The following is a 27,210-nucleotide window of genomic DNA, read 5'->3' as shown; positions in this document are numbered from 1 at the left end:
CACAACACAATTAGCCTGAATCACCACAATTATCTTTAATACCTCGGGGACTCAGAGTAAGAACAGAACACAGTTGTTTATGCTCTGTGACAACATGCAGACTCATTTGACCATCACTATGAGCTTTCTGTGAAATGCAAAGACCTGCTGTCTTAGTCAAATCGATGTGTTTAAAGAAAGACCTGCTGACTGACCTGGATAAGCAGAGCAGCATGTTCTGGTGCGCCATAACGTAGATCGTGCCCGTTGATGGCCAGCACGCGGTCGCCGACACACAACTGTCCGTCACGTGCTGCCAGGCCGCCCTCCAGCAGATGAAAGATATAGACTCCGTGCTCCTCTGACCGCCTCACTAGCTTAATGCCCAGCTGTTCATCTGGAGTGGTTTTATTCAGGACCACATGGATGCTATCATCCCTCAAGGGATGGTGGGGGAGGCCGTGAGACGGATGGCCGCCGGCGACATCGTGGCCGTGCCCGTGGCCGTGCGGGTGGCTGTGCGAATGTGAGCGGTAGCGATGGCGCTGCTCTCTGAGCACGGTTAGCCGGAGGAGTTGGCAGGGCTGTTTGAGCGTTGCCACGGCGTAGCAGTGGGGTACGTTGCTGATGTCGATGCCGTTTACCTGACGGGGCAGCAGAGATGCAGTTTAAAAACGGGACTTGGGATTGCTTCTTGCTGATTTGTGAAACCAATTTTGACTGTGATACCTTTAGGATCATGTCCCCGGGCAGTAAGCGCCCATCCCGAGCAATGACGCCTTCTCTGTAGATATCCTGGATGAGGATGCGAACCAGAGGGGTCTCATTGCCACCGACGATGCTGATGGCCAGCGGTTCTGAGGCGTCCACCCGCGTGATCTTAATACTGGTGAGTTCACCGTCAGGGATCAGGTGATGCAGCTGAGGAAGAGCCAGCACTAAGGAGGAAGGTGGGGAGAAGAAAAAGGCTGAGTTAAGTTCTGAATTTCACTGTACAATGACAAGAAAAACCAAATTTGACCAACAGCCAAATAAAACAGCAGAGGAAGTGGGAGAGAGAGAGACACATCGAGGGAGAAAGAGTGGAAGACCGTGGTGGAGAGGTTCAGCAGTGGAACCAGCTGTCTCTACTCCCTCAGGTTACTAAAACAAACGTACAAGCCAAGAGGGAAAATTGACTTGGCTGATCATCCTGCACAATGTTTGTATCATTAGTCACATACATCTGTAGCAAGTATGCTTGGGAAAACCCTTTATTTCACGTTTCCACAAGGTTATTACTTGGGCGGGGATGCAAGTACAGTTACAATAAGCACACAAATACACACGCATACTCCAACCATTTCACAGTGAAAATGTTAATCCATCAGGGAATATATCTTCTTCGCTTTTCTCGAAAGAAATAAATCTGTTCAGGCTTTTCACAACAGGCGTGACAAAAGGTACGACTCCAGGAATTTTACTTTGCATTTGTAGAACATTTTTTTCACTTGTTTTCACTCCAAGACTCAAGCAAACACAGGATCCTGTCATGAGAGTAAATGCAGAATTTTACTGAGCCAACTGTAAGATTTATGCAAACAAACCTCATTTAACATTTCTGAGGAATGTGTATTTGTCTGCTGGTTTTATCTCAGTTGTGCGTGCTCTCCTCCCCTCATGCCCAGTGGTGAATTACGCTTAACAGCATTACGACACATCCTGGACTGGTCCGTGAGGAGGTGGGTGGGGATCTTTTGTGACTATTTTGGCCAACAGCCTTGGCCAGTAAATGACAGAGAAGATGTATCCCTCATCGTATTTCTTCTTCTTCGGTTATGAAAAATGTCTCTCTCTCCTTATCCCTCAGTGGGCTGTCTTCCTCTGTGTCTCTAGCTCCGTAGCCTCAGTCGTTGGTTCTACTCACGCTGCACTTTCTCCATTCCAAAGTCAATATTTTGTCGTTATCGCAGCAGATTGCTTCCAGGGTGGAGACCACATTAACACAGACCTGCAGCTATTATGTAAGCCTTCCTTCTCTCCATCACATACCCTTTCACTGTCTGTCTTTCTTCATCCCATCATTTCCTTTTCTCGTCCATTCCTCCATCCATGGGGACATTTTTATGCCTTTATTTGTTTCCTTGCCTCTGTTGTCTTTTTCTCTATCCTCTCTTCCCTCCATTTATTTTGTATGGATCTATCTCTACTTCAGTCCTCCGTCCTCTCCGTCTATCTTTGTCTCTCCAGCAGCAGGCAATGAATATTTAATCTATTCTCTTAGCCTCCTCGGTGATGGCCTCAGAGAATAATCTAGTCCCTGATCATTCGTCATCCATTCAAATGCAATACCACATCCATTCTCTTCCCATCATGCCGCAGTTCTACTTCAGAATTATGCTCTCTTATGGTTGACTTTATTTCTTCCGCTTAAAGATCACGAGCGCTGGGCTGTGGATACTACATTAAATATCTCTAGAGTAGATTTTCTTTACTACATAACATCTAGTGGATCTGCCATGTCGAGAACGCTGCTCTCCCCGGGGACCACTCCATCAAGTTGGTGCAAACCTGTTGACCCTGGCTGTGTTGGAGGAGGATGAAGACTCGAGAGGGGAGTGTGGGATGGAGGAGAAGACGTCAGCAGCCTCGTCTCCAGTGACCTCCCCTATCCCTGCCATGTCCAGAGTGCCTCAGGCTACCACTCTCCATCTTGATCCGTCTCTAGCGATGCACCAGCAGACTTATGCAATCTGCAGCTGAATTATTAAAGAAACATATGCTACTGTGACACTCCGGGCTCCCACCCGTGTCATCCTCCTCTTACAGCTGAGGGAACATCACACGCACACACATTTGGAAACACGCACACACGCTCGGCCCTCTCCGGAACCCTCTTCAGGGAATCCTAAAGTGCGGATGCAGCAGTTACATCATACAACTCTCAGACACAAAAAAGCACAACACAAGTGCAAAAATATACCCGTCAAAGGAACAAAGACTCAGTGCGTGGGTCCAGATCCATACCTTCCTGCGGCACGCTGGAATTCCTGGCATTGTCTCGCTCTTCAGATGTCTCATTGCTCACGGCGTTGCCGCTCTTGGTCCTCCGTAGGACACTGAATGCCCGGTTCAACCTCCTGAAGGAACGGCTCCTCACTGAAGACCGGTCAAAGTTTCTGACTGCAGAGGAGAGGGGAGAAAGAGAGGCACTTTATAGGTTACCTCACCCTCAACATGCCCGGACATGTCTGAATCTGCCTCCTCACAGCCAATCAAACGCCTCTTTGAGGCTTAGCGACTCTTTCAGATCTGTGTTGGTGTGTGAGGAGATGAAATACCTGTATGAGCGAGGACGTCCTGTTTGAATACTAAAACCATCATTTTTAAGGCTTACCAGATGCGATTAAAGTGCACAGTGTTTTCCAGTACTATGAAACAAGATTTTACAACTGTGGTAAGTTTCAGCAATCATTGCCGCCTCGATTAAAGTGAAACAAACAGTGCTGGATGAAACTGCATTGTATTGAAAGTATACCAGTGAAACCAGTCCAGTGTATTGGTTCCCTAGTAAACAAGAACGTAAACAAAATCAGCCTAACAAGAAAACACAGTGTACCTTTAAGGCAAAAGTTGAGCCAGGCAAAGCTGTTTTCCAGAGCAGGGGCACCCACTGTGTCACTGCAGTGGTCTCACTGAAAGGAATGAAGAGACTGTGCTTTTGCCTCCAGTCCATCCTTTTCTTCTGAGGTTTATTTGTTGAGCTACTTTCAACAAGCTCAAATATTGTGCCATTTTTGTGGACAGAGGAGCTGCTTTCAACCAGCTCTTTAATTAATAAACCCAATCCGTGCTGTGTATAGTTACATGGTTGCGTAACTGCAGCAGTGATGTAACACACCGTGGACTCTAGTGACCACGTCCAAAAGAGACCCTCCCAGAGAGACTGTTGTCTGGTACTTTGCTTTTCTTAGAAGAAGACAGACAGTTTGCAGGAGGCTGCAGTGGAGAGGCAGCAGCCCCAGCCTGGCTGCACCGAGCACGGGGCAGCAAGCCTCTGCAGCGCCCCTCCCTCGCTCCCTCCCTCCCTCCCTCCCTCTGCGGGCTCGGGGAGATGCGAGGACTCCTGACAGCCACATTATTCTTTAAAAGCGCCAGCCGCTTCTGGAGCTGACAGCTTGTTCAGCAGTAGTGGCGCTTGTGGTGGTGGTGGGCACTCAGCTGGCCGGGCCTAAAGTGCTGGTACAGCGTCATTTGGTGTCCCCACTGCCTGGGTGTACTCACGTTAGGGGGTGCGAGGAGAGGGGTGGAGGGGCAGAGAGGAGCACTCGTGACTGCTCCCTGGTTTCACAGGTGGGAGAAATGGAGTGAGAGGGGTGTTCACGTCATTGGGGATTAACACACACACTTGCATCAGCTATATTTAACCTATCTCTCCTTCCATTTCTCCTTGACTGCATAATGTACCTGCCCTCTCAGTGACTTTCTCTCTCTGTTTTTCAACTGTTTTCCACAAAGCGAGATTTTATGGATTTGTGGGGGAAAAAAAACAAGGCAGTGGAGCTAATTGGCTGATAGAATTTCCATCAGAAACCATTAGGGAGAACAAAGACTGTGTTCGAGGTTGAACGAGCACCTCGGTTATACAGTGTAAGTCTGCAGGTGTGAATGTATACAGCATTTGAACATAGATCACGGGCATCTGGTTTTGACTGGGAGACTGTGACTACAGAGCTCTCTACTCTCTATTGATTTTCAATCTGTCACTCTGGAAAACAGTCCCTCTCTCATCAGGCAACTTCAGGGTAACGTCATGCAGGACTGAACATGACCACGCACAAACACAACCATCCGTTCGCCCACTCACACTCACTCTTCTTGGTGCTGCTGCGGGCGGCCAGGCTTGTCGTGCTGCCTGATTGACTGTTGTCCTCCATGCTGGGGTCGAAGGCGGGGTTGACCAGACCGGGCTCGTCCGACAGGAGGGCCACGGCGGCGGAGGTGGGGCCGTCGTTGGGCAGCGTGGCGATGGTGAGCTCTGACGTGCTGTCGGTGCATTCTCCCTCCTGCGAGCGTCGCTTCCTGTCTGCTGAGAGGCCATAGTGAGAGGCCCCTTTGCACCTGCACACAGGGGTGAAAATGTTAGGCTCAAAATCAAGTTACACAGTCGGCACGGTGCAATTAATACTGGACATGCAGATGAAATGATGACAGTAATGATCTGACAAAGGATGCTCTGATTCTGTAACTGCAGCAGTCAACCAGTCCATGTTAACATCAGACAAAAAGGTCACATTCTCAAGACTAGCGTGAGCAGATTTCAGCATCTCCCCCAGCCTGAGGCTTTCCGCATGCTGACCTCTATCTTCTGCTTTGGGACTGCCTCACACAAAGACTGCTTATCTGACCTCAACACTCAAACAGCACCTCTCTGAGATACCACACAGTCTGTACAGTGAGCCACAACAACAGATGCTGTGGCAGGATATATTTCCTGGCGCTCTCACTTTGGATTTATGCAGCAGCTCTCTGAGAATGTACCAGAAATGTCATATTTGCTCACAAAATGAAAAAAATAAAATAAATAAAAAAAAAGTGTCACCTGCACACTGTGTTTATGACAGTATCTGTAATCACATGTAGGATGGGTTTTCTCTGTGGCTGTGAGCGTGAACATCCGACAGATGATTGAATACAAATGTAAAAAAAACACCCGTCGGGGGGGAGAGAGGGTGGATATCTGACACCTTTGAATATAAAACAGAGATCATTTCAATGTTGTTTTTCTCAAAAACAAGTCTAATTCCTAAGTTCCAGATGTCTCCTCCCTGTCAACAACACCACAACCACAACATCTCACACACACACATACACAGATACACGCCCGTGCACACGCTCATGCACATATTATGCTACACACCATAAAAGGCTTTTCACACTGACATTATTAAATTGGGAATGTTTGTGTGTGAATTAAAGATATCCCTACAGAGAAGGGTGTTGTATTGTTGGAGAATTTCCCTCCATCTGTAAGCCATAAAGGCTTTGAGCTGACGCTTCATCAGAGGCAGGAATAACACTGGCTTGTCTCTCCGGCTGTCTCTGCGGAGCCATCAGCACAAACATTAACTGGGTTTTAATGAGCTGGATCAAACCCAGGCTCCACTTCAACAGTAGCTCAGAAAAACAAGAGGAGTGGCATCCATTCTCCTGTGCTGTACCACTGGATCATACATGCACGGGACTAAGCCAAAAAAGGAGTGGTTGAGGAAAAGCAAGGTAAAATGGTGGCCGTCATTGCGGAGTCACAAAAGACACAAGATTACATGCTGAGGAGCCGTTTGAGCCCAGGGAGGCCATTGCCCCCCTCGGGGCACCACATCAGTAGAAGCAGCATTTTGTCTCAATAACACAGCTGTCAGAGCGGGTCAGGCTCTCTGTCCATATTTCACTGGGAAAATCATTTCATCCCAAAGTGGGTTCTATATCTCACTGTTCGGTACAGCATTACACAGAGCTGAAGTACCTATTGATCCCACTCTGAGCTCTGTGACACAAACACTGTGATGCAGTGCATGTGCTCCTGCATGTGTGTGTGTGTGTGTCTGTGTACCTGGGTGTGGACGGCACCATGTGAGTTACTCTTGTTCATTCAGTTACAGTCGTAAATGCTATCAAGCATGTCTATGCAGCAACGTACCACTTAACTGAGTGAAGTGGTTGAATAGAGCAATATTTCAATCAACAGCAGAGGAGAGGGCAGCGCTGCAGCCTTGAGGGGGCAGAGGCTTTCCTCGTGTCACTCACTATCAATTAGAAGAATTAAAGCCGTATGCTGCCTGAAAACATTACTGGTCCTCACATAACTGTCTACAGAAAAGGAACTGTAAAAATGGTGGCTACTCAAACAAATGCCTGTGTGCCTAAGCAACGATGGACAAATGTGTACATGTCGGGCTCCTGCACACTTTGGTGTATGTGCAACTCTTCTCATGTTTGAGCTACAGTTGTTTTATATCACAAATTAGTGCTAATTGGCAAACCTGCTGCCCGTAATGACTGAATTTCCCCGGTGTGGGATCAATAAAGTCTTATCTTATTAGCATGCTAACGTGCTAAATTTGGATGGAGAACATAGTAAACACACACCCTGATTATCACTACATTAGCACTGTAATCATGTTAGCATGCTGACGTTAGCATTGGGCTCAAACCACCGCTGTGCTGAAGTACAGCTAACTCTCCAACTAAAACTTACAGATAGAAAAACTCACTAAAAAGCATCACACATCCTTTCTGTTACAAAACCTGGAGCTGCTGTGACCATTCCTGTGTAACAATGTCATTAACTTTAATTTCTCCCAGCTGGTGTTAAAACCTTCATCTACATATATACAAATAGGGTTGTTCACCGTGTTCACAAGAGGAGCCCACATAAGGCCCCCCTCTTGTGGTATTCACGACCTTGGATGTAGAAATTTTCTGAAAGCTCTGAATTGTGATGCATTTGCTAATGTTTTCAGAGGCGGTGAAGGCCATGGAGATTCATTTTTCACTAGATGGTACATCATAACTACACGCTCACAACTTCCACCTGAAGGCAGCATCACTCCCTACCAAATCCTCCTGTAGCAGCACTGACTATATATGCTTCACTGAACATTTGCCTCCTTTTTATTTACACACACACACACACACACACACACACACACACACACACACACCTGACGATATGGAGTTGAAGCCTTAGACAACATTCCCCTGTTTCTGCATGGGGAGTGGAAAATGGAAAACCACAGTCAGTCAGTGGAAACGGGCGAATACCGATGAATACTGTTACATAAATCTTACAGACCACCCAAATCTTAGCAAGACGCCTGTCCAAGTATTAATGAATGCACACAACCAGCACAATCTGAGTAAGGACGCTCTTAAGGGGTTAATTTCCAGAGCATATGGCGTGATCTTAGAGCTCAGACACAGAGGATAAACCCCAAAGAAAAATATATTTAGAGCTGTCACACACGGGTCCAGAGACGTCACGGAGTCTCTGAGACTCAGCAGCACACACATTATTTGGAGTGCCGCTGGTTTATTAAAGGCCTCGTCCCCTGCTAATTAAAATCTCCTCCCTCCAGGGCATAAGAGTTGCCTTGAAGGTGTAGCCATATCTCGGCTGCTTAGAGTTTGAATGTTAAGGCCATGGTCTGTGAGGTTAAAGGCATGGACGCATGACAGAAGCCCCTTGTATCTCTCATCAGGGTGGTCCGGGAGTTTCAGAGCCAAGGTAAGCGAGCCAATTAAGCCTGGAGAGGTGCGGTGCGTCGAGGTATGCCTGCAAAGGTGTCCACGTATAAACCCTTGCCCTCATTATTTTCTTTCCTCTTTTCTTTCTCTCTTAAACAAACATCCATTATGTGTATAGTAATGGAACTGAGTGCTCACGCAAAGCTAGCCTTTTCTCATAAAGCGTCATTTTTCAGGGGAATGATGAGCGAGCTTTGAGGACGCTCATTAGCGCTGCAGTATCCATGTCTCGGTCAGCACAGCCTCAGTTATCACATCATCTCTCTAAAGCTCGGGATCTGTGGCGAGATAAGAAGCCAAGACACCAAAACATCATCAGTACTCATCTGTCCCTCCTCCCTTATCCTCTGACTCCCTTTTTACCTCCACTCTCTCCAGCTCCGTGACAATTAGCCATGATGCGTTCGGTGGTCGTGCTGAAGCGGCCCTGGCTGTGACACACACATCCCCGTTCTTGTGATGTGAAATAAACACCAGCTCACAACTCATCAAAGCCTGTGAGATTCTCCAATCCTCTTTAGGGGTGAGTGGATTATCCTTCCTAACCCAAATACTCTCTCCGCTCCCTGACTGCCACGGACAATCGTGTTGGGCCACACTTTGCGTACAAGGCAAATTACCTCTGCTGAGGTGACAATTCCAGGTCAGGCAGTCAGATGCAGAAACTGGGATGTGTCTCAGTGCATATTTTCAACTGCTGCCAGTGTGCATTCATGCAAATGCTTTGGACGAAAGCATTGTTTCTTCATAAACTCATTTGTGGGGGTACAGCTGGCTGACCTGCGCATGACACACGAGTTGGACTAACTTTGCTCAGCTGAGCTCTTTCTTGTCTTCCTTATTAATCTGAAAGCAGCAGCAGGCAGTCGCTCTTGACGAGTTCTGACTCCGGCAGCCGACTCTGTGATGCTCTTGAAAAAAAGCCAGCGACACGTGATGCGTAAGAACCCGAGAGACAGGAGAGAGTCTCTGGTTGCGCCGTGAGCCTGGAGGTAGCCTGCAGGTTTTTCTCACAGAAGAATATCTGGAATACGACAAAGGTGTGCGTGTGATATATGGGAGGTTTCCTCGTGTAACAGAGAATGTGAGAGAATCTTAAAAGTGACAGCAGAGTTTATTCTTGGAGCACTAATGAATATGGGAGTGCACAGGTGCTGCTGGAGCAATACTCAGCTTCTTCTTAGTTCTACTGATGTGATCGGTTTGGAGCTCAGGAACATCATCGGGCTAAAAAAGACCATTTTCACTTTCTTTAACCAAACGCCTGCAGGCACAGAACAAACAAATTGTACCAAAAAATTCAACAGCCAGGGATGCATGCTATCCCTTCATTACCAATGTTACCATCTCTCTCTTAATGAAGGCAAACGATGGTCAGAAAACCAGCTCTACAATGAATTTGGCGTTATTGAGGATTTCTGCTTTACTCAACATCCACTCAAGCTGATTCAGGGACGGGACTCCTGAGAGAAAACTGTCTGTCCACAACAGCTGTTGGCTAAGACTCACCAAGGACCGCCTCGCTTGAGACCCGGCTGAGCGGGAAAAAAAAAATACAGCACTCTGGCGAAGCACCTGTGGCTGTAACACACACACATGCACGGACACACACACACCAGGTAGCTAAACAAGAACTATCGAGAGGCGTGCTGGTCATTCATTGAATTTTGATAAATGCTGAAATTGAACATTCTTCCTTGATTAGATTAGTACATCAATTACTCTTTTATCGCAAACTCGGGTCACTTGCCAGACCTATAAAGTAAGTTTGATTGGAGGGGATAGACAGAATGATAGATAGAGACATAGAGAGAGAGATCAGAGAGAGAGAGACAAAGACAGACAGAGTAATCCAGTTAATGATGAACTAGAGGAGTGTTAATCAGAGGGTGCGCTGGTGTGTTGATTGGATCCGCCTGCTGTGAGGGGTAATCCCATCTGCTGCGCGAGGAGGGGCCGAGACCACAGCTAGAGGGGACAGTCGCTGCTGTGGGAGGAAATTCTGGCGACGCTTGTTTCCAAAGACTGATCTGCTAAATCCAAGTAGGAGATGAGGTTTGCGTTGGGTGTGACTTCTAACAGCCCTCGAAGATGATGCACACAAAAACCAAAAGTGAATGCAACAGCCCACACGCCTCATAAATCCCGTCCCGTCTTTGTGTCTGAACTTTCCACCGCGCTCCTGTGCCAGCGAGCGGCGGCTCGGCAGGTTTGGCGTGTTTGCAGAGGCCTCCCCCGGCCAGCGTCGTGTCAGCCTGTTACCCAAACTCCCCAGTCATGCTTTTTCAGCCAATCAATATGTATCATCAGTTGAGCCCTGACCTCATGATCAGGCTGGAAGGACATTTATGCAGCATTTATTGCGTCAGTATCTGGTTTCGACCGAGAGGTCAATCTCACTCTTTTTGTCAGCAGAGAAGAAGAAGAGCACAGGATGCAGTGGAGCTGATTTATTCTCTGCTCTCTAACTGAGATGGATCCCAGCTTACAAATACACCTCACATATGTCCACCTCAACAGTAGCTGAAATACTAAGTGTACACCTCTCTCTCTTGTGAAGTCTAACTGTAATTCCCTCCACGCTACAGGACATGATAGCAGAGAATTCCCACCAGGCCGCTGTCCCACATTGCTCTTGGCACCTTTTAGCCTATATTTCTCACTTCATGCCACAGTAGCCCTTGGCAGTGTCCTGTTTTCTCTACCTCCACGTGCCACTGTACAACTGCCTGAAACACGGCCAGCGCTGATCGGCCCAGCCCAAAGCCCTGGCACTCAGTGGGGCGCCGTTCACGTGAGAGATTAACTCTACGCTGCTCTCCTCTCTGCTGTCTGTTACACTCCGCTGGCTCTCCGCTCTGCAGGCCGCTCACATGGAACCCTTCTTACAGATCAGCCGGCTGCAGACATGGAAATATCCCATGTTAAACACGTCAAGCCTCAAAGACCCTAAACACCAGCCAGACTGCGAGCCAGCCAGAGGCAAAGGTTAACAGACACCTATTTTCACAACTTCAGTGAAACGGCGAGGAAAGTAGGGCGCTTGATGTAAATGATTCAGCACAGATATGAAAGTGCACTGCATTGCGGAAAACAAATAGCGTGCATTTAGGTTTAGTGAAACGCTTCTCCTCTGAAACACCAAACTCAATCTCGTCGTTAAACCCTCTCTGCATGCTGACACTAATACCTGTTCACCTTGCTGGCGTGCCGCATTTCTGCTTGAACAGAGACACATCTGACAGGAAGGCTCTGCTAAAGTAAACAAGTTGACCTGCTACTCATTTCTCTTCATGAATAAATGAATACATGCATAATTCATGTGTTCTTCTGTGACTGTGTATTCACACATGCATTGTGCGCGCTTCAATTATACATGGTCAAACGTGTGTTTTTTCGGTGTGTGTATTTTCATGCGTGTTTGTTTTATGTAATGTGAGATTTATGCGTTTGTATATTTGTTTGTGAACAAATTCGCCGTGTCCTCTACATGTGTCCTTGCCCCATGTTTCCTCTCATGTCTGATTGTGTGTGCGGCGCACACTGCTGAACACTGCTGCAGCTTGTAGACTTTGTCTACCCATGCATATAAATACTCCCATGACAGATTCACTGAATGTGCTCCATACTGTAAATCTCATGCAAAGAAATAATTAAGCTGATTTACTGTTATCTCCTTTTAGAGAGCCGTGCAAGTTGTTCAGGAGGGCAGGAGGCTGTTAGTATGATTTTTATCTCCCAGACACTCTCCCTCTGGCCTTCCCTGTATTTCTGGCCTGCCAGATACAATGAGACAGGGAGAGCTGCCTCACTACAGATCAGGGATTAATATTTAATCCAAACAAAAGTCTAATTAGTGAAGCCTGCCCCACACTCGAAGCGGTCACAAAGCCAAAGAGGGCATGGCGTGGTGTGCTGCCTTAGACTCAGGATGGACCCGGCATAAACAAATGACTCGTATTGTTCGGATCTAGCGAGTGCGGGGCGGCCGGGTGGCTAATCCTGTTAGAACGCGTCCATGCTGAAGACGTCCGGAACACTGGGAGTGCGCGCGGCTCTCGCTGATCAAACACCCCCTAGATGAGGGCTGAAAGGAAGGAAGCTAAGCTAATCATAGTGTTTAAGACATCTCAGCGCAGGCCCTGAAATGAGCATAGATTAATCATTAATGCTCTACAGCACTGCACTGTGATTATCAGGGGAGGCCATGTGGGCTGGGGGAGGGAACACACAAGGTCTAATGCTGGATGTGCGTGTGCATGTTAGGAAGTAAAAAATCGCAATCTAGGTGCTCCACTGCTGCCTTTTTATTGGCTGGTGCTGACAAATGGCAGTGACCATATCAAGCATTCGTCACAGAGAAACACTCCCTCTCCCCCCATTGTTAGCTCCTTCTCCTTAGCTCCATCCAGTTAGCTCCATCTCCACCCTGTGTGGAGCCCAGGCGTACAAGCCTGTGAGTGCGTCTTTATGTGTAAGACTGATTGCGGTGACTGTGGTGATCATGTCAATTGAAAAAAAAAAAAGAGAAAAGAAAGACGGGTGGAGGAAGGGAGCGGGCAGAAACGGTGGTCACATGGGGGGAGCTGGAGGCTGCTCCTGTCAACAGTATGGATAAAGACAAATGGTGCGCCGGTGCTCTCTAGCCAGGCAGAAAAACACCACGTCCGCGTTTGTCTGCTCCTGCTTTCTCTCTCTGTCATGTCATGATCAGCAAAAACCTCACTGTCACAGGCTCAGAAACACACACACACACACACACACACACACACACACACACACACACACACACTCTGTCTGACGGTCAATACGTCTCATTTGGTGGGCAAAGAGGGAAATCTGATTATTGTATTTACAAACAACCCCTCGTTGAAATGACCCACATACCATCGCCATGGCAGCCGTATGTATGGCCAGATGGGAGGCAGGCACATGAACTGACCTTAGACCCTCCTGTCTCCTTTCATCTCCCCTCTCCCCTTTCTGCTGTGCTTTCCTGATCCACTCATCCACTTCATTGACATTCTTATCGCATCCTTCTCCTCCGCCCAGTCTTTGCTGTATGTAATCAAATGTAAGGATTTCATCTCTGCTACCTCTCCAACCCATCTGCCCACATTGTCCTTCCCTCTCTCTCCTCTCCTCTTTGGCATCCGTTGCCATCCAATACGGGCTCGTGGTGTCTGCAGGAGCTAAAGCCCCACTCAGTGGAGAGAGCATACAATGAAATGAGGGGATTTGCGAGGCGCTCCATTGTTCCATGTATTCATGCAGTATAATGGGACATTTCCGTCAGGCTGGAGAGAGGAGCGGTAGCCCAGCTTGGGGATCAGAGAGCCCTGGCTTCACACGGAGCTGCTGAATATAGCCAACATTGACTCCCACACAAAGAGAGCCTGGGGGCTAACGCAGAGCAGGAAACACAGTTCATAGACGTCTGTCCTGTTCTGACTGGGCTAATATTCTCCCTGCTGTGTCGCTGAATTCTGCTGAAGCGATAAGTCAATTCTTCAAGAACTTGACAATTTAGAGATCTAATTGTTTATTGTTTTTTCAAGCAAAAATGCCAAACATTCGCTGGTTCAAGCTTCTAAAATGTCTCTCTTTCTCTGTTTCATATCACTGTAAACTGCCTGTATTTGGGTTTTGGGCTGTTAGTCGAGCAAAACAAGCCACATAAAGATGTCGCCTTCAGCTCTGTGAAACTCTAATAGGCTTTCCTCACGATTTTCAATATCTTTCTAACTAAACAATTTATATTAATTGCCATAATTGTCAGAAGATAAGTCCATAATGAAGCAATCTTTAGCTGCAGCTCCAATATTGACACACTGCATAAGAGGTTTATTTCTATGGTGTCAAAATTCAGCAACACCGTGCTGACCATCTGTGTGTTTACGGTGATGTAACGACTGATATAAAATTAATTAAAAAGAAAGTCTGTGCACCAACAGGTGTGTTTCTTACATTACGTGTTACGGCGATTTTGTTTAGGTTAAATACAATAAAGATTATGCTCTATGTAGAACAGATGTGAGAGCAGCGAGAGTAACCGGCTATGAATTTTTAATGCTGAGGTGAAAGTCTATTCCACAAACAAACACACCGTAGTTACAACCGTCCACATGCTTAGCGGGACTCGCACGCACAAACGGTGTATACAGCCTACAACTGTGAGCAAACGCATGCTGACATTTTGCTTGAATCAATAGTCACAGACACACTCACACATGCCACCGAAGAGAGAGAGGGAGCGATACCATGCTGCAGTGCTGGAGCATCCAAACTGTCCTGGACAGCACAAAGCATCCCGGTGCAACAGCAACCAGTGACCAGAGTATTAGAAAGCCATTCTATGACCATCCTCACACCTGAAGAGGCACACCTGAACTCTCAAAGTGATGCAGACAGTAGAAATTACACACAAATGTGCATGAGAGCACTGAACACACACACAAAAGAAGTGACAGACAGGCACAATAACACATGAGCAGCTGCATGGGCTGTTGATGGAGGGGAGCGATGGGGTGATGCTGGATGCAGGAGGAGGCTGAGTGTCGTACTCACAGCTCAGAATAGAGGATGTGCAGGTTGCCCAAATTGTCTGTGTAGTTGGCCGGGCTGAGCCAGGGCAGGACCAGCAGCAACAGAGCCTTCATGCTCAACGCTCGGCTCCTTTTCCTCGCTTTCCCCCCTCTTTTTCTCCTCTCTGCACTGAAGCGCTCTCCTCTTCTATTCCCCCCTCCTCCCCCTCCTCCTCCTCCACCTCCAATTCTCCGGACCTGGCCGTGCTGACCCCCGCCACCACCTCCCCCCACTCCTCGCCTACCTTCCTTATCCAGAGGCACTCTCAGATCAGAATGAATCCTCCACTTGCCACCTTTTCAGCCTCTATCTGTCCCCCTCTGCTTCTTCCCCCTCTCTCTACCTCTCTGTCAGCGGGAGCTGGGCAGCTTCTTCCTCTGCCTCAGGCTGGCTGCCTGGTCATCTCAGCTGCAGAGGCAAACGGGCTGGTTGCCAGAGGTTGAAGACGGAGTGGTGGAGGAGGAGGAGGAGGAGGAGGAAGAAGAAGCAGCGGCAGAAGCAGGTGCAGAGGAGAAGTCCCGTTGTGGCACAAGAGGAAGAGGAGAAAGTGCAAGAAGAAGCGGAAGGAGACCCATGCAAAGGTGGCACATTTGGAATACAATTTGAGATGCGCGGCCCCTTAATCTGCTCTGGGCACTGGCGAGTTGTAAGAGGATTTGCGCTCGTATGCGTGTGTGTGCATGTCTGTCTCCCTCGGTGTGTGCGTGTGCGCGCGTGTGTGTGTGTCAGAGAGAACAGCGCAGGCTGTGACTTATACTGCAGCAGAAACCACTGAGGGGGGGGAAATGGAGCAGACCAAACAAAGGCAGGACTGGGGGGGGAGGTACCTGGTGCTGCTTTGATTGGCTCTGGCCTCTTCACACATGCACACACTCAGACGTACATACACGCACAGCCTCTGCATTCACCCCCCACCCCCCCACCCCGGCTACACATATGTTAGTCCCTGAAGGGGAGGATAGAGGGGAGGAAGGGAGGGAGTGTGTTTCCTCCAAAGCCTCACCCCTCCTCTCCAGCGATGGACTGCTCCCTGTGCAGCAGATTGGTCTGATCGCTCAAAAGAATCTGCCTACATGTGTGGAAAAAAAGAAAAAAGGCAGAGCATGACCAAAACACACCGGCAAATTAATATTCTCTGCAGCGATGGAAGCTTGTTACTGAGTGACATGAAAGAGAAAGGCAGGGGCAGAAAATAAGAAGATTTGGAATAAATCTTCAGAGAACCACTGTGCAATCATTCATCCAGTCAGTCAGTCATTCACACAATCACTCAGTTTCACAATATACAAAGAGGAAGACAAAGCAGGAGAGCAGGTAATACATAATAACAACCCTGTCTGTCATCAGCACCTGTTCTGAAGTCAGTGGAGGAGAGGTGTGTGTTGATGGACTGTGTTGCGTGTTGCCTGCAGTGAGATAACATTTTGAGGCTGTTTGAGGTGTGTATTTCTCTCCTCTATCATGCCTTTCCTTCATCTCTCCACTGTTCTCGCTCAGTCTTCTTCTGTTGTAAACACATAGCAGGAGGGAGAGATGGCAGCAAGAGAGCTTTGAATGTGAACTACTGCAGCATTTATAATCTGTTTTCATCCCATCCTGTCAAAAAGCTCCCTCAATCCCTTTCTGGAGTTATTGATTTGGCTATTTTATTCTAAGTAGAGTCATGACAATTTTATCTATAAAGCCTAAATTTTATGTTCTCCTTTTCCAGGCCTTTACCTCCTTCGTTTCCTTTTCCTTCGCCTTCTTCCTTTCCTTTCCTCGTTTTTACTCTTTCCACCTTTTTTCCCACTCTTATCCAATTTTCATAGCGCTGAGCTGTCTGCTACCCTCGAGAAAGACACTTAACTGGTGTAAATACCCTGTCTGAATAAATATTTCATGGATGGAGGTAGTGTGGCTCCAGACTGAATTCATCTGCGTGTGTTTGTGTGTGTCAATGCATGCATGCGTGCATACTGTGGCACAAGTTATCCTGCGGTATTTGAACGCTACGCACAGCAACAGGACCACGGGGCACGCAGGAAATGGAAATGTAATTGGATTGTGACAGGATGCAGTTTGTGAACAGAAAGCAGTCTGCCCCACAGGAGTCGTTTCATACACCAGCACATTAGCTCACACTCACAAAGACACCGTCATAACACGCGCACAGACACACACACACACACACACACACACACACACACACACACACACACACACTCACCCCATTATTGGTTTTCATTGCCCACTCACAGCAGCCAATCCCTCATAGTGATGTGAAGTCAAAGTGGGTATTTTATAATATATTTTTGTGCTTGGAGTTTTGCCTTATAAAGACAACCTGGCAAGACAGGTGTTATAAGTATAAACCAAGGGGCCTATCTGTGCATACAGTGCATTCATGTTATATTGATTAATGATATGGATATGAGATATCCAGTGAAAGAGCAGTATGCTACAGGGGTCTATTCTTTGTTCTTCGAGCTTTGTGGAGATTAATGATGTGGCAACACAACCTGTCACATCTTAAATGGGTAAGGTGGTCGTACAGTGCCTCTGTCTTCGACTACCATGGGATGGACGTCAGCTAAAATGTTACCGAGTTGAGGGATGAGCTGCCTGTTTGCTGTCTGCTTCGAGGCAAGTCCAGGTGTGCTGTGGGATTCTTCCAACCATACATTATTATTACACTACACAACTGGTGGTAAAACAAAAACCTGTCTCTGGAGCGTCAGGAGCAGGAATGACCTGGCGGATGTGTTTCAGAGTCAGAGCTTCTCCAGGAGTTTCTGCTCTTGGCCGAACTTTGTGGGGATTTTTGAGCTGGTTTTGTGTTTGTAGGTTGGAACTCAAATGTTTTTGGGTTGTGGGTAAAACAAAACAGACTCTTTACCAAGTGGACTGCGTGGACACGCACACACACACACACACACACACACACACACACAAACACACACACACACACACACACACACACAGTCATGTTTCCATTATTTTTGGGGACATTAAGTTTTGACTTAACCCCCAACCCTAACCCTGTAGACTTCTAACTCTTACACTAACCTTGATCCAAGCCTTCACCCTAAAATTTAATGATTTACATTACGGGGACTTGCAATTTGTTCCCATAAGGAAGGCGAGTCCCCACAATGTGACTGTGCAAAGAATTATGTCCCCACGAAATGACTAATACATGGCCCCACACACACACACACACACACACACACACACACACACACACACACACACACACACAGTGTGTCAGTCTCTCCCTCTTTTCAGTTCCATTACCTCATTTTAACTTTGTGACCTCTCTGGTGCTCTCTCTGTGCCGCTGCCTGGATGTACTTTCACAAAGTTTAAAATGAACCCTTGAATTATTTGGTGAGGAAATATTTCATGAGTAATACAGCTCTTTGACAAATTTTATTCAGAATCAGTAAATAAAAAGAGCTAAAAGTGACAATAACCTGTGCTGTAGAGGCTATTTTTCTCCATATAAATACAAATACGCCTCGACGCACTTTGGTGTGCCTGTGGCCCCAAAAGTAGGAAAATTGCTGCTATAGACGAAGAAGCAATGAACAATGTCAAAAGGCTTATCAGTGCTTCCATAGTCCTAAGATCAGGCATGTTTTGTTAAAGGAGGTGAGACACAACCTTGCCTTTTAAAAAGCAGACAGACACACGACCCTGTTTAAGGAGAGAGGACAGCTGCAGCACACGCCTCACTCCTGCAGAAGCTGGTGGACTGAGAGAAATAACTGGAGGTTGTGCATCATGGTTCTACAGGTTAGCTTACCCACCTTCAACCTTGGCTGGCTTCAGCTATCAGGCGGCTTTATGTCTTTCTCTCTCACACAAACAGCGAGGTCACACACAAAACTAACTGGCACATTTAAACACAGTATAAAATTCTAGAAACCACCAGGAGTTCTTAATTCTTCCTCTCCAAGTATTCACACAAGCTTTGAAGAATCCTCTGTGGGCTTTGAAAGTGTACTTGAAAACAAGTACAATTTCCCAAAAACAAGGAGAAAAGAAAAAGAACCACCAATATGCTCAAGGCAGATCATCAGTAAAACATACACATGGAGCTCTGGGTAAATTAACTTGACTAATACAAAAAATATGAGAGCGGGAGGCATTCAAGGCAGAGAAAAACCTGTTTATGAAGCACTACCAGCAGCACATGTGCCTGCATGTAGCTGAGAACAAGAAAAAACCTGCACAGGTGAGGAGGCCCTCTCTGGCTGAGCTCAGTGCAAGCCCTTACAGGTGAAAGCACAAAACCAGCAGGAGATACCGCGGCTCAAATGATTAAGATTTCACTCTTGACTGTGCTGGTTGTGTCCAGAATGACAATTTCTCCAAGCAAAGGCCAATAAAGGTCATGAATGATTAGATGAGTATGAAATGAGCTCTGACCAGATGGCATGGCTGTCTCGGTCATTACGAGTCCTGACCCAGAGCCAGATTCTGGGGAACTGTCAGAGACTGTGTATTCTGCCATCATGGCCCCCAAAACACCCAAAGAAAGATATGCTTGTGAGACCCAGGTCTAGAAACACACATCAATGTCTGGATGTAGAGGAGATGGACTTTGACCTTATTGGCTTCATTCCCATGATTTTGAGCCTCCAGTATATTAAAGTTTGAAAAACCTTATGAAGCACAGCCCAGTTACGTCCTCCTGTCGTGTATTAAGAGGCACATCGAACACATCACAGGCCGTCCATTAACTTTAAAATACTGTTTCAACAGGTGACAAATTAAAGGTGCTTCCACACGCTGAGTGGTTCAGTATGCTTCATCATTACCTAACAAATCTTCATCTTAAATGATGAGATTCATTGTTTGTTACTCCCGCTGAATGACACATACAACCGTTTTTGAATGTGACGCTCCATCTGTGCCAAGGTGGTAAGCTGAAGGGAAGATCACGCTTTGGTATTATTCTGTCACGGCTATGAGATCTTTGGGGTCATGGATGAAATAATAACCACTTGCTCACTTTTAAGGGATGTTTGTAACCATTGTTAAAAGAAACCAATGTTGGTTTTCGGTGGGAAAATGGGAAGCAGTGATTGGATGTGCTTATTAGAGGCCTGCAACAGCCTCAGAGATTCTTTTCTTCTTTTTGTCAGAGCATTTCATGTATTGATTGCTGTCGGGATGTAAACAGAATTTCAATAAATATAACAAAAATGCTTCTAAAATACATATTCTACTCTCGCTTTAACTTGAATGACTTGTAGAGATTTTTCCAATATGTATCAAAGCTCTTTTGTTGACTCAACCAGCATCGTATTGAAGCTGCAGCAGACAATCATATTTCATCATAATTTTGGTTAAAATAACTCATTTTGATCATTGTATGCCACAAACAATATTTAATTGAGCAATTGAGCAGCGAGCACGCAGAAGTTGTGTCAAGAGCTATGGATGCATCCTTTGCATACACAAGAGTCCAAAACAAGCCAAAACAAGGAGGATCCCGGAGGAGAAAGTGCTAAAAACAAAGAAGATCAGATGAGGGTCAACATTGGAGAGGCATATTCATAATGGTGAGAACAGCAGGAATGTAAGCGGCTGAAGGGCGATGCAGAGTTTGCTCGACCTTCTAAGTGTAAACAAGTCACCTGAGCAATGTTGACATCTAACCAAACCAGCTAAGTTTGTTTGGTGCATCGTTTGGTGGGATGGCCTCAGCGGAGTGATACGAGGCAGCAGAGAGAGGCGGAAGGTTCTGCATCATGTATGTTCAAATTGGCAACTGCGGCTCTAAGATACTTTGCTGGTTTTTCTTTGAGTTTCTCATCCATCTGCATATATTAAAGCTCAACAAAAAACAGCAATCTTCAACAAAAACTGTTCAGGGGATGACACAATCACTGGACCACAGTAAAGTGAACAGAAGAGAAATGCTGAAATGGATGAAATCAATGAAACATCCTCACTCACAATGTGTAAAGTCGTCCCTCTGGACGTGGCCTCTCACCTTCACAGATAACACCTTCTAACTATGGGAGAGCAGCTGAATCCTTCTGGGAGTCGGCCTCAGTGCTCCACACCTCATTATGAAATTCACACTACATGAAGGAAAAGACTGGGAGACAATGGATGTATGTGGGGGGGAAAGACAAAGGGATGGCTGGAGTGGAAAAGAAGGTGTAAAAAGAGAAGAAAGAGCGGAAATAGGAGGGTGGATGTGTAGGCGGTGGGTGGAGGGGAAATCAGAGAGAAGGGGCAGAAAGCAGGACGCAACTTCTTGAGAGTTTATAGCGTTTTATGCAACTTGAGGTTTTATAAAGTGCAAATGAATAGAAAACACTGTGCGGCTTGTGTGTGATGTGTGGCGAGATGCACTAATTATCCCAGAGGCCTTTGGGCTAGGGGAGCATTAATGAGCGTTAATGAAAACACACCCAGACCGAGAGAAACCAAAGTACTGTCTTTTAATGATATATAAACAGAGGAGCTGGGCCTAGTTTAGATGAAAGCCCAGATGGAGGAAGAGCTCTTTGGAAATGGAGCCGTGGGTTAATGACGGCGGGCAGAGGGGGGTGGGAAACCGAGAGTGTGTGTTTATGGCGGGTCAATGAAGCCAGAACGCAAGGGTAAACAGGAGAGAGAGGAAACTGCCCAAGTACTTTCTTACATGTTTAATAATCACACTGATTATATCTCAGTTTCTTTGATATGAAATACTCAGTAATATGCCTGCAAACGCTTCCAGATACAAAAACACGAGTGCAGGGATACGCTGAACTGTGCGTCCTCCATCCTACCTGCTCTTGATGTGGTCTTCCAGTTCACCGCGGGGCAGTATTTCAGTGCAATGGTCAGTGAAGGGGCAAGCCACGGTCAGCTTGTCCAGCAGCTTGTGCACCAGCAGGCTGGGCTTCCTGCAGCTCTGCAGCATGAGCGGCGAGCGGCACACGGGGCAGAAGTCGCTCTCCAGCAGGAAGCTGGTGAGACACTCCTGGCAGTATGTGTGTCCGCAGGGCGTGTCCAGGGGCCTGATGAGCGCCTGCAGACAGATGTGGCAGACCAGGTCGTCGTCCACCTCGTCTTTGTAAAGGTACTCGTGGTTCTCCTCCAGCTGGTGACTGTGGCCACATGAAGCACACAGGTCAGGAGGCGGGCACAGCAGGCCATAGTCTGAGGGGGACAGAGGCGGAGCCGACGCTTCGGCCATCGCCGCGGGCAGGCCTCGGGAAGTCTGTTTAATCCGGTGAGGAGGCCATTAGAGGCAGAGACCTGTGGGGGGGAGAAGGAATACAGTGTGAGGAATGCAGCAGGAGAAGATCACTGCAGAAAGGAGAATTTCCAGAATTTTAAAACTGATCAACATTGACAATGACAAGGCAACTCTGTGAAGTCAAAATGTCTTTTTAGTGTGGCTGCATTGCTTTTAAGATAACTGTGGGTTCTTTGAGAAAGGATTTCTTTTTTTGTTTTAAAAATCTTGCGTTCTGCTGGAATTTGGAAATTGTTAAGTAATAGTACCCAGATTTTACTATTTTTCCTTGATTTTAGAGCTGAGTTTTGTTGTGAAGTACACAAATCCTTTACTGAAGCAAAAGCACAAATACAACAGCGTCCCATACAAGCAAAATGTACATAAAGTATTAGTAAAGTAAAAGTACTGGTTGTGCATGTTTTGTATTTAAATTCTGAATCTAACACGTGATCACGCAGATAAATGTAATGGAGCGAAAACTCCAATATTTATGTCAGAAATGGAGCAGAGAAGAAGTATTAAGTAGCATCGAATTAAAATACTCCAGCACAGTACAAGTACCTCAAACTAACACTGACTCAAGTACTGTGCTTAATTACAGTTCCTTTCCGGCACTGAAGAAACGCAGACATCAGTCCCTGTTGTCATATCATGTAAACTGTGTGTAAAAATATTCATAAGCTGTGTTGCCGGAGCAGACGATGGCCTCATCCTTCACCCACACATGAACAACAGCAGCACCTGATGCGTGCGACAGTCCCACAGACTGTCCTTTTCTCAGTTTGCTTGATTTCCTCCGCCGCCACAGAGAAGTGATATCGAACTACTGAGATTTCTTCTCTGGATGCAGCGACATCAATACTACTCATCTCAGCAGCAAGTGTAGAGACAGATAGGCACAGATAAGTCTCCAGCGCTCACTCGCTGCACTGCATGACAAACACACATTGCTGTTAATCCACTGTGCAAGGTTTTTTCTTTTTTTTGTGCTGCCACACAGATTTGTATTGTGCTCCGTGTTGCAAGCGTGCCAGCGAACACGTCATGTCCAAAACAAGCAGGATCCTCGAGCACATGGACGCTAACAGATGGGCTCAGTCAGACACACGCCACCTTGGCAACAGCCATCTTATTGGCGCTCCACTCGCTTTATTTCTGGACCCACCATTGGGTCTCGGCTGCTTAATGAGACACTAGATCTTGTTAAAAAAAACAAAAAAACAAAAAAAACAACAGCGACAAAACTTGTGTTTGGAGTCTGCAACACAGTGCTGGTTTTGGTGGACACGTTCCCATCCTCTTGTGCTAAATCGTTTAAATAGACTTTGATGTGCAACCCAGTATGCTAATGCTGACAAATATGATGTACAAGTACATAAAATCCTTTGAGCAAGTTGTTATTCACCGTTATGCACTTATCAGTACGGCAGCGTGCAGACAGACAACAGACAAACAAAAAACCCTGACAAACCACATATGTTAATTAATGGAAACCTTGAAAACATTACAAACACAAGGTGACGCAAAGTCAAAACAAAGAGGCCGTCTTCACTGCGTTTTACATCAGCAGAATGAAGTTGGCGCAGCCTGTGACAGCCATAAAAGCTCCGTGTCTTCGGCGTGTCTGGGAGGGGTAAGGCTAATAAGAAGAGGCTGAGCGGACTTAACAAAGATGAACTTTCCCACTGAGAGCTTGCGGTAACATGGCTGATTCATCACACGCTGTGGCACCTGCTGCGACTGAGGCCTGGCCTGATATACGCAGCAGAGCACTTTCATCACTGCACAGGAAAAAGCGAGAGAGAGAGAGAGAGAGAGAGAGAGAGAGAGAGAGAGAGAGCAAAGCGGTTGAAAATGTAAAAAAAAAAAGTGACTCAAAATAAAAGAAAATGAAAAATGAAGGTGGTTTGATTTTTTTCTCCAGCTCCTGATCTGAGCACGATAACATAATCTTCTTTCAGTTTGCTCTTTTCTCTCTTGGGTAACTTTGGTGTTAAAAGAGAAACTATGACTACGCACTGACAAAAAGAAGAAAGTGAAGGGATCAGAATGAACTCCTGTTCAGCCTGAAACAAAATGGACGACGTCTTCGGCGCACAGCCTGACTGAAACCTATTAGCCTTAATAATCTAAGTTTGGAATGAAGATTGCATCATAACAATAGTTTTCCTGCACAGGAATACATGTACCTGCATGCAGAGGCCTGCATTTGGCTCCATGCATGCCTCTGCACACCCACTCACACACAGCCGGGCACAGTCAAAGACACGCCCGTGCCCGAGGAGCATCAGTCTTCTCTGGTTTCTTCCTGGTCCATGAGGTCCCGCCGCTCTTTGCTCCGCAGTGACAAAGACAGACAGCTGATGGGCTGAACTTTAACTACACAATACTGACATCCTCATAACTACACCTGCAATCCAAGCGAGCTGCATTCAGCCCACATTTCTATTTCACTTTTGATCTCAAAGTGGAGACAAAGCCGTGTTTGGATTGTAAATTCAGCTCTGAGGTTTAAGTGTATCGAACAAAAGTCATGTCAGCTTTGGCTCAATAGGCTGCCCCTTTCCACGACTGAGAGCAGGTAGAGTTGTTTGTTTAAGATAACCTCTACCTTCTCCCTCACACATTGCACATTTTATGCAAATAAATCCGCTGATTCACTCTCAGGTTACTTTGCTGTGATCTGAGATGACTTGACGAGTTAATAATGACACAAGGCTGTGCCGAGTCAGCTCCTTTCCTGAACGATTGAGTGTGAAAAACAACCCGGTGAAGTGTGTGCGTGTCAGCACTCTCGCTGGCCACGCTCAGCTAGCATGTTGCTATGTACACATCCACTCGTCTAATGCAGCACCGGTGGAATCAAATCGTATCAATCAAGAGAAACACACCCTCTGAGCAAAAGGCACACTAAATCAGATAAAGTGGAAGGCCTGCATGTACGCATGGCACGCTGGATGAAATGTAGCACAGCATTCTTTTGCATAACTAGCTTGTTAATCATTGCAGATTTGATTTTATGTGTTGCAGCGTGCTGATATGTGTGCACTGCACTGAAACTCATTGTGTTCCTTGTGTGACACAGACACACTGGGTCACTGGAGTCATAGCATGTGTCACCTCACGTTGTCGAGACCAGAAACTGCTCTGTGATTCATATCAGAGAGAAACTGGATCAAACTCACAACTCACACAATTACAGCCCAGAGCTGAACAACAGGTCGCTCACGAGCATTCCTCTTCATCATCGGATCATAAAAAATCTGCGTAGCGGGCTGAGACTGGATCGGCACCGGTGCTCCGAGCGGCTCTGTAATCATGGACCCCGAGTGTGTGTCAAGTCTAACAACACACACACACACTCCAGCTCAGTCTGTTGTGTTCAGACATGCCTCTGAAACACTAAAAATTCCAGCAAGACACTTTTTTTTTCTGCAAACATCTGCTCCATAACCAAACCACACACACCCACGAATCTCAGCCTGAGTCATGCCATCTTATCTCTACATGTACCGGAGGAATCTCTGAAGGTAACGATGGTCCTGCAGCATAAACAGCAAAAATATCTTTATTGTCTTGATTTAATTTTAATTCAGAGGTCTCTGGCTTCAGTCACACAGATACTATTACATAATGTAACTTAATGTTTTCAGCATTTCCCAAATCTGGCACATCTCGTTCCATTTAGAATGAACATATGGGATGTGGAACAACAGAGCAATGTAAGTCCTACCCTCTCAATAACCTCTACATAAAGCTCTTGTGTGTGTGTGTGTGTGTGTGTGTGTGTGTGTGTGTGTGTGTGTGTGTTTATGTTGTGTATTTCTGAGTCCATAGCAATCTCCACAGTGAGTCTGAGCCAGACCTGACACCTCAGTCTGGGAGAACAGCTGCAGGCAGATGTGAAGCTCTGTGAAGTGTCTCTAATATCAGAATGGCTGAGTGGATCAGCACAGACTGTACTGAACACCAGCTGAGATGCTGAGATTAGCAGTCAGACACGTAGGTAACAGTAATCTACACATACAACGTAATTATAGGCACCCTCTATCTCCTACATGTGAAGGGAAGGTGGAAACGCGCTCATACAGGGATTCAATGCAAATGAATTCAATGCAAATAACACAGACCAGAAACAAGCAGTGGAACAGTTTGTACCAACTGAAGTCGATCATTTTGGACAAGAAACAGCCAAACTTCTAATCAAAAAATCCCCTCGGAGGGAGGAAAGTGTACTTACATGACTTCATGAGCGACGTTCACTTTCAGCAGCGTAATCCACCTGGACAGGTAAAGCCTCGCAGAGGGTGTAACATTAAACCATTCACAGAGTGGAGGGTGGGGGGCAAAAGAGAGTTAAATGACACAGTAAAGAGGACTTTGTCCCAGGCAGAGTCGGCCGATTGGTTGTCGGTCCTCAAGTGGAGAAATTTAATCCCACTGCCGGTCTTGAGGGAATTCTGCAACCCAAAGCGGGGAGTACTGCTCCTGTGTGAGCTCAGAACCTGCTCACCTCTAACAGGCCAAGGTGATCAGGAAGTGCTGAGCAGAGGGGCGGGGCCACACAAAAGGTAAACAAGAGAACTGCCCAAACCTGCTCTGGGAGTTCGGGAGAAGCTGGAATTTCCTATAAAGGCGAGTGGACATGGTAAAAGGAAGAATGGACGGTTACCTTAAGCAAACATGTTTTTTTTGTAGTAAAATATTGAGATGTCTTGGAAAAGGGCAGCAGCAGCTTGGGTTACAAGTTGTGACAGGACCTGTCCTATAACACAATAAACAGTTTATAACCCACAAAACGTTTTATGTAGCTACATGATTGATTTCCTGCAGATCATTTGCGTAAACAGAAGGACTGTGCTCTGCACTTCAAAGAGGAAGCCCATAATCTGAGTAAATGACAGCACGTCTCAGGCTTGGATGATGCTACCATGTACTGCGAGTACTTCAAACCTGTGTACAATACAGACACTATGGTACTTGTTGTTTGTATAGGGCCTTCTTTTCTTGTTGTGGTTTCGCTTCTCTGTGACAATGGCTGCTTTTGTTAAGCTGTGCGTGTGACTCCGGCTTTGCACAGAAACAGTTGTTATCCTTGTTTTTAGATGTGGTTTTCCTCTCGGCTTTTC

General features: G+C 46.5%; 1 protein-coding gene across 4 annotated transcripts in view; it reads right to left on the bottom strand.

Annotated features, from left to right (window-relative positions):
- Positions 1-26,552, bottom strand: part of lnx1 (ligand of numb-protein X 1) — a 33,271-nt gene extending 6,719 nt beyond the window's left edge. Inside the window, exons 1-6 of one of the 4 annotated variants that reach the window (XM_076726425.1) lie at positions 26,322-26,552; positions 21,627-22,098; positions 4,826-5,079; positions 2,986-3,141; positions 709-917; positions 195-623 (exon numbers count right to left, since the gene is read on the bottom strand). In XM_076726425.1, coding sequence (XP_076582540.1) covers positions 195-623; positions 709-917; positions 2,986-3,141; positions 4,826-5,079; positions 21,627-22,036 — 1,458 coding nt within the window. In that variant the 5' untranslated portion in view covers positions 22,037-22,098; positions 26,322-26,552. Of the gene's footprint in view, positions 1-194; positions 624-708; positions 918-2,985; positions 3,142-4,825; positions 5,080-14,832; positions 15,581-21,626; positions 22,099-26,321 lie in introns of those variants that run through there. The other 3 variants (XM_076726426.1, XM_076726427.1, XM_076726428.1) reach the window with 3 other exon arrangements.
- Positions 26,553-27,210: the final 658 nt, after the last annotated feature.

The sequence above is a fragment of the Chaetodon auriga genome, chromosome 3, assembly GCF_051107435.1.
Source record: "Chaetodon auriga isolate fChaAug3 chromosome 3, fChaAug3.hap1, whole genome shotgun sequence".
NCBI classification, from domain to species: Eukaryota; Metazoa; Chordata; class Actinopteri; order Chaetodontiformes; family Chaetodontidae; genus Chaetodon; species Chaetodon auriga.
The sequence above is the reverse complement of the archived record's forward strand: the minus strand, read 5'-3'. Positions and strand labels throughout refer to the sequence as shown.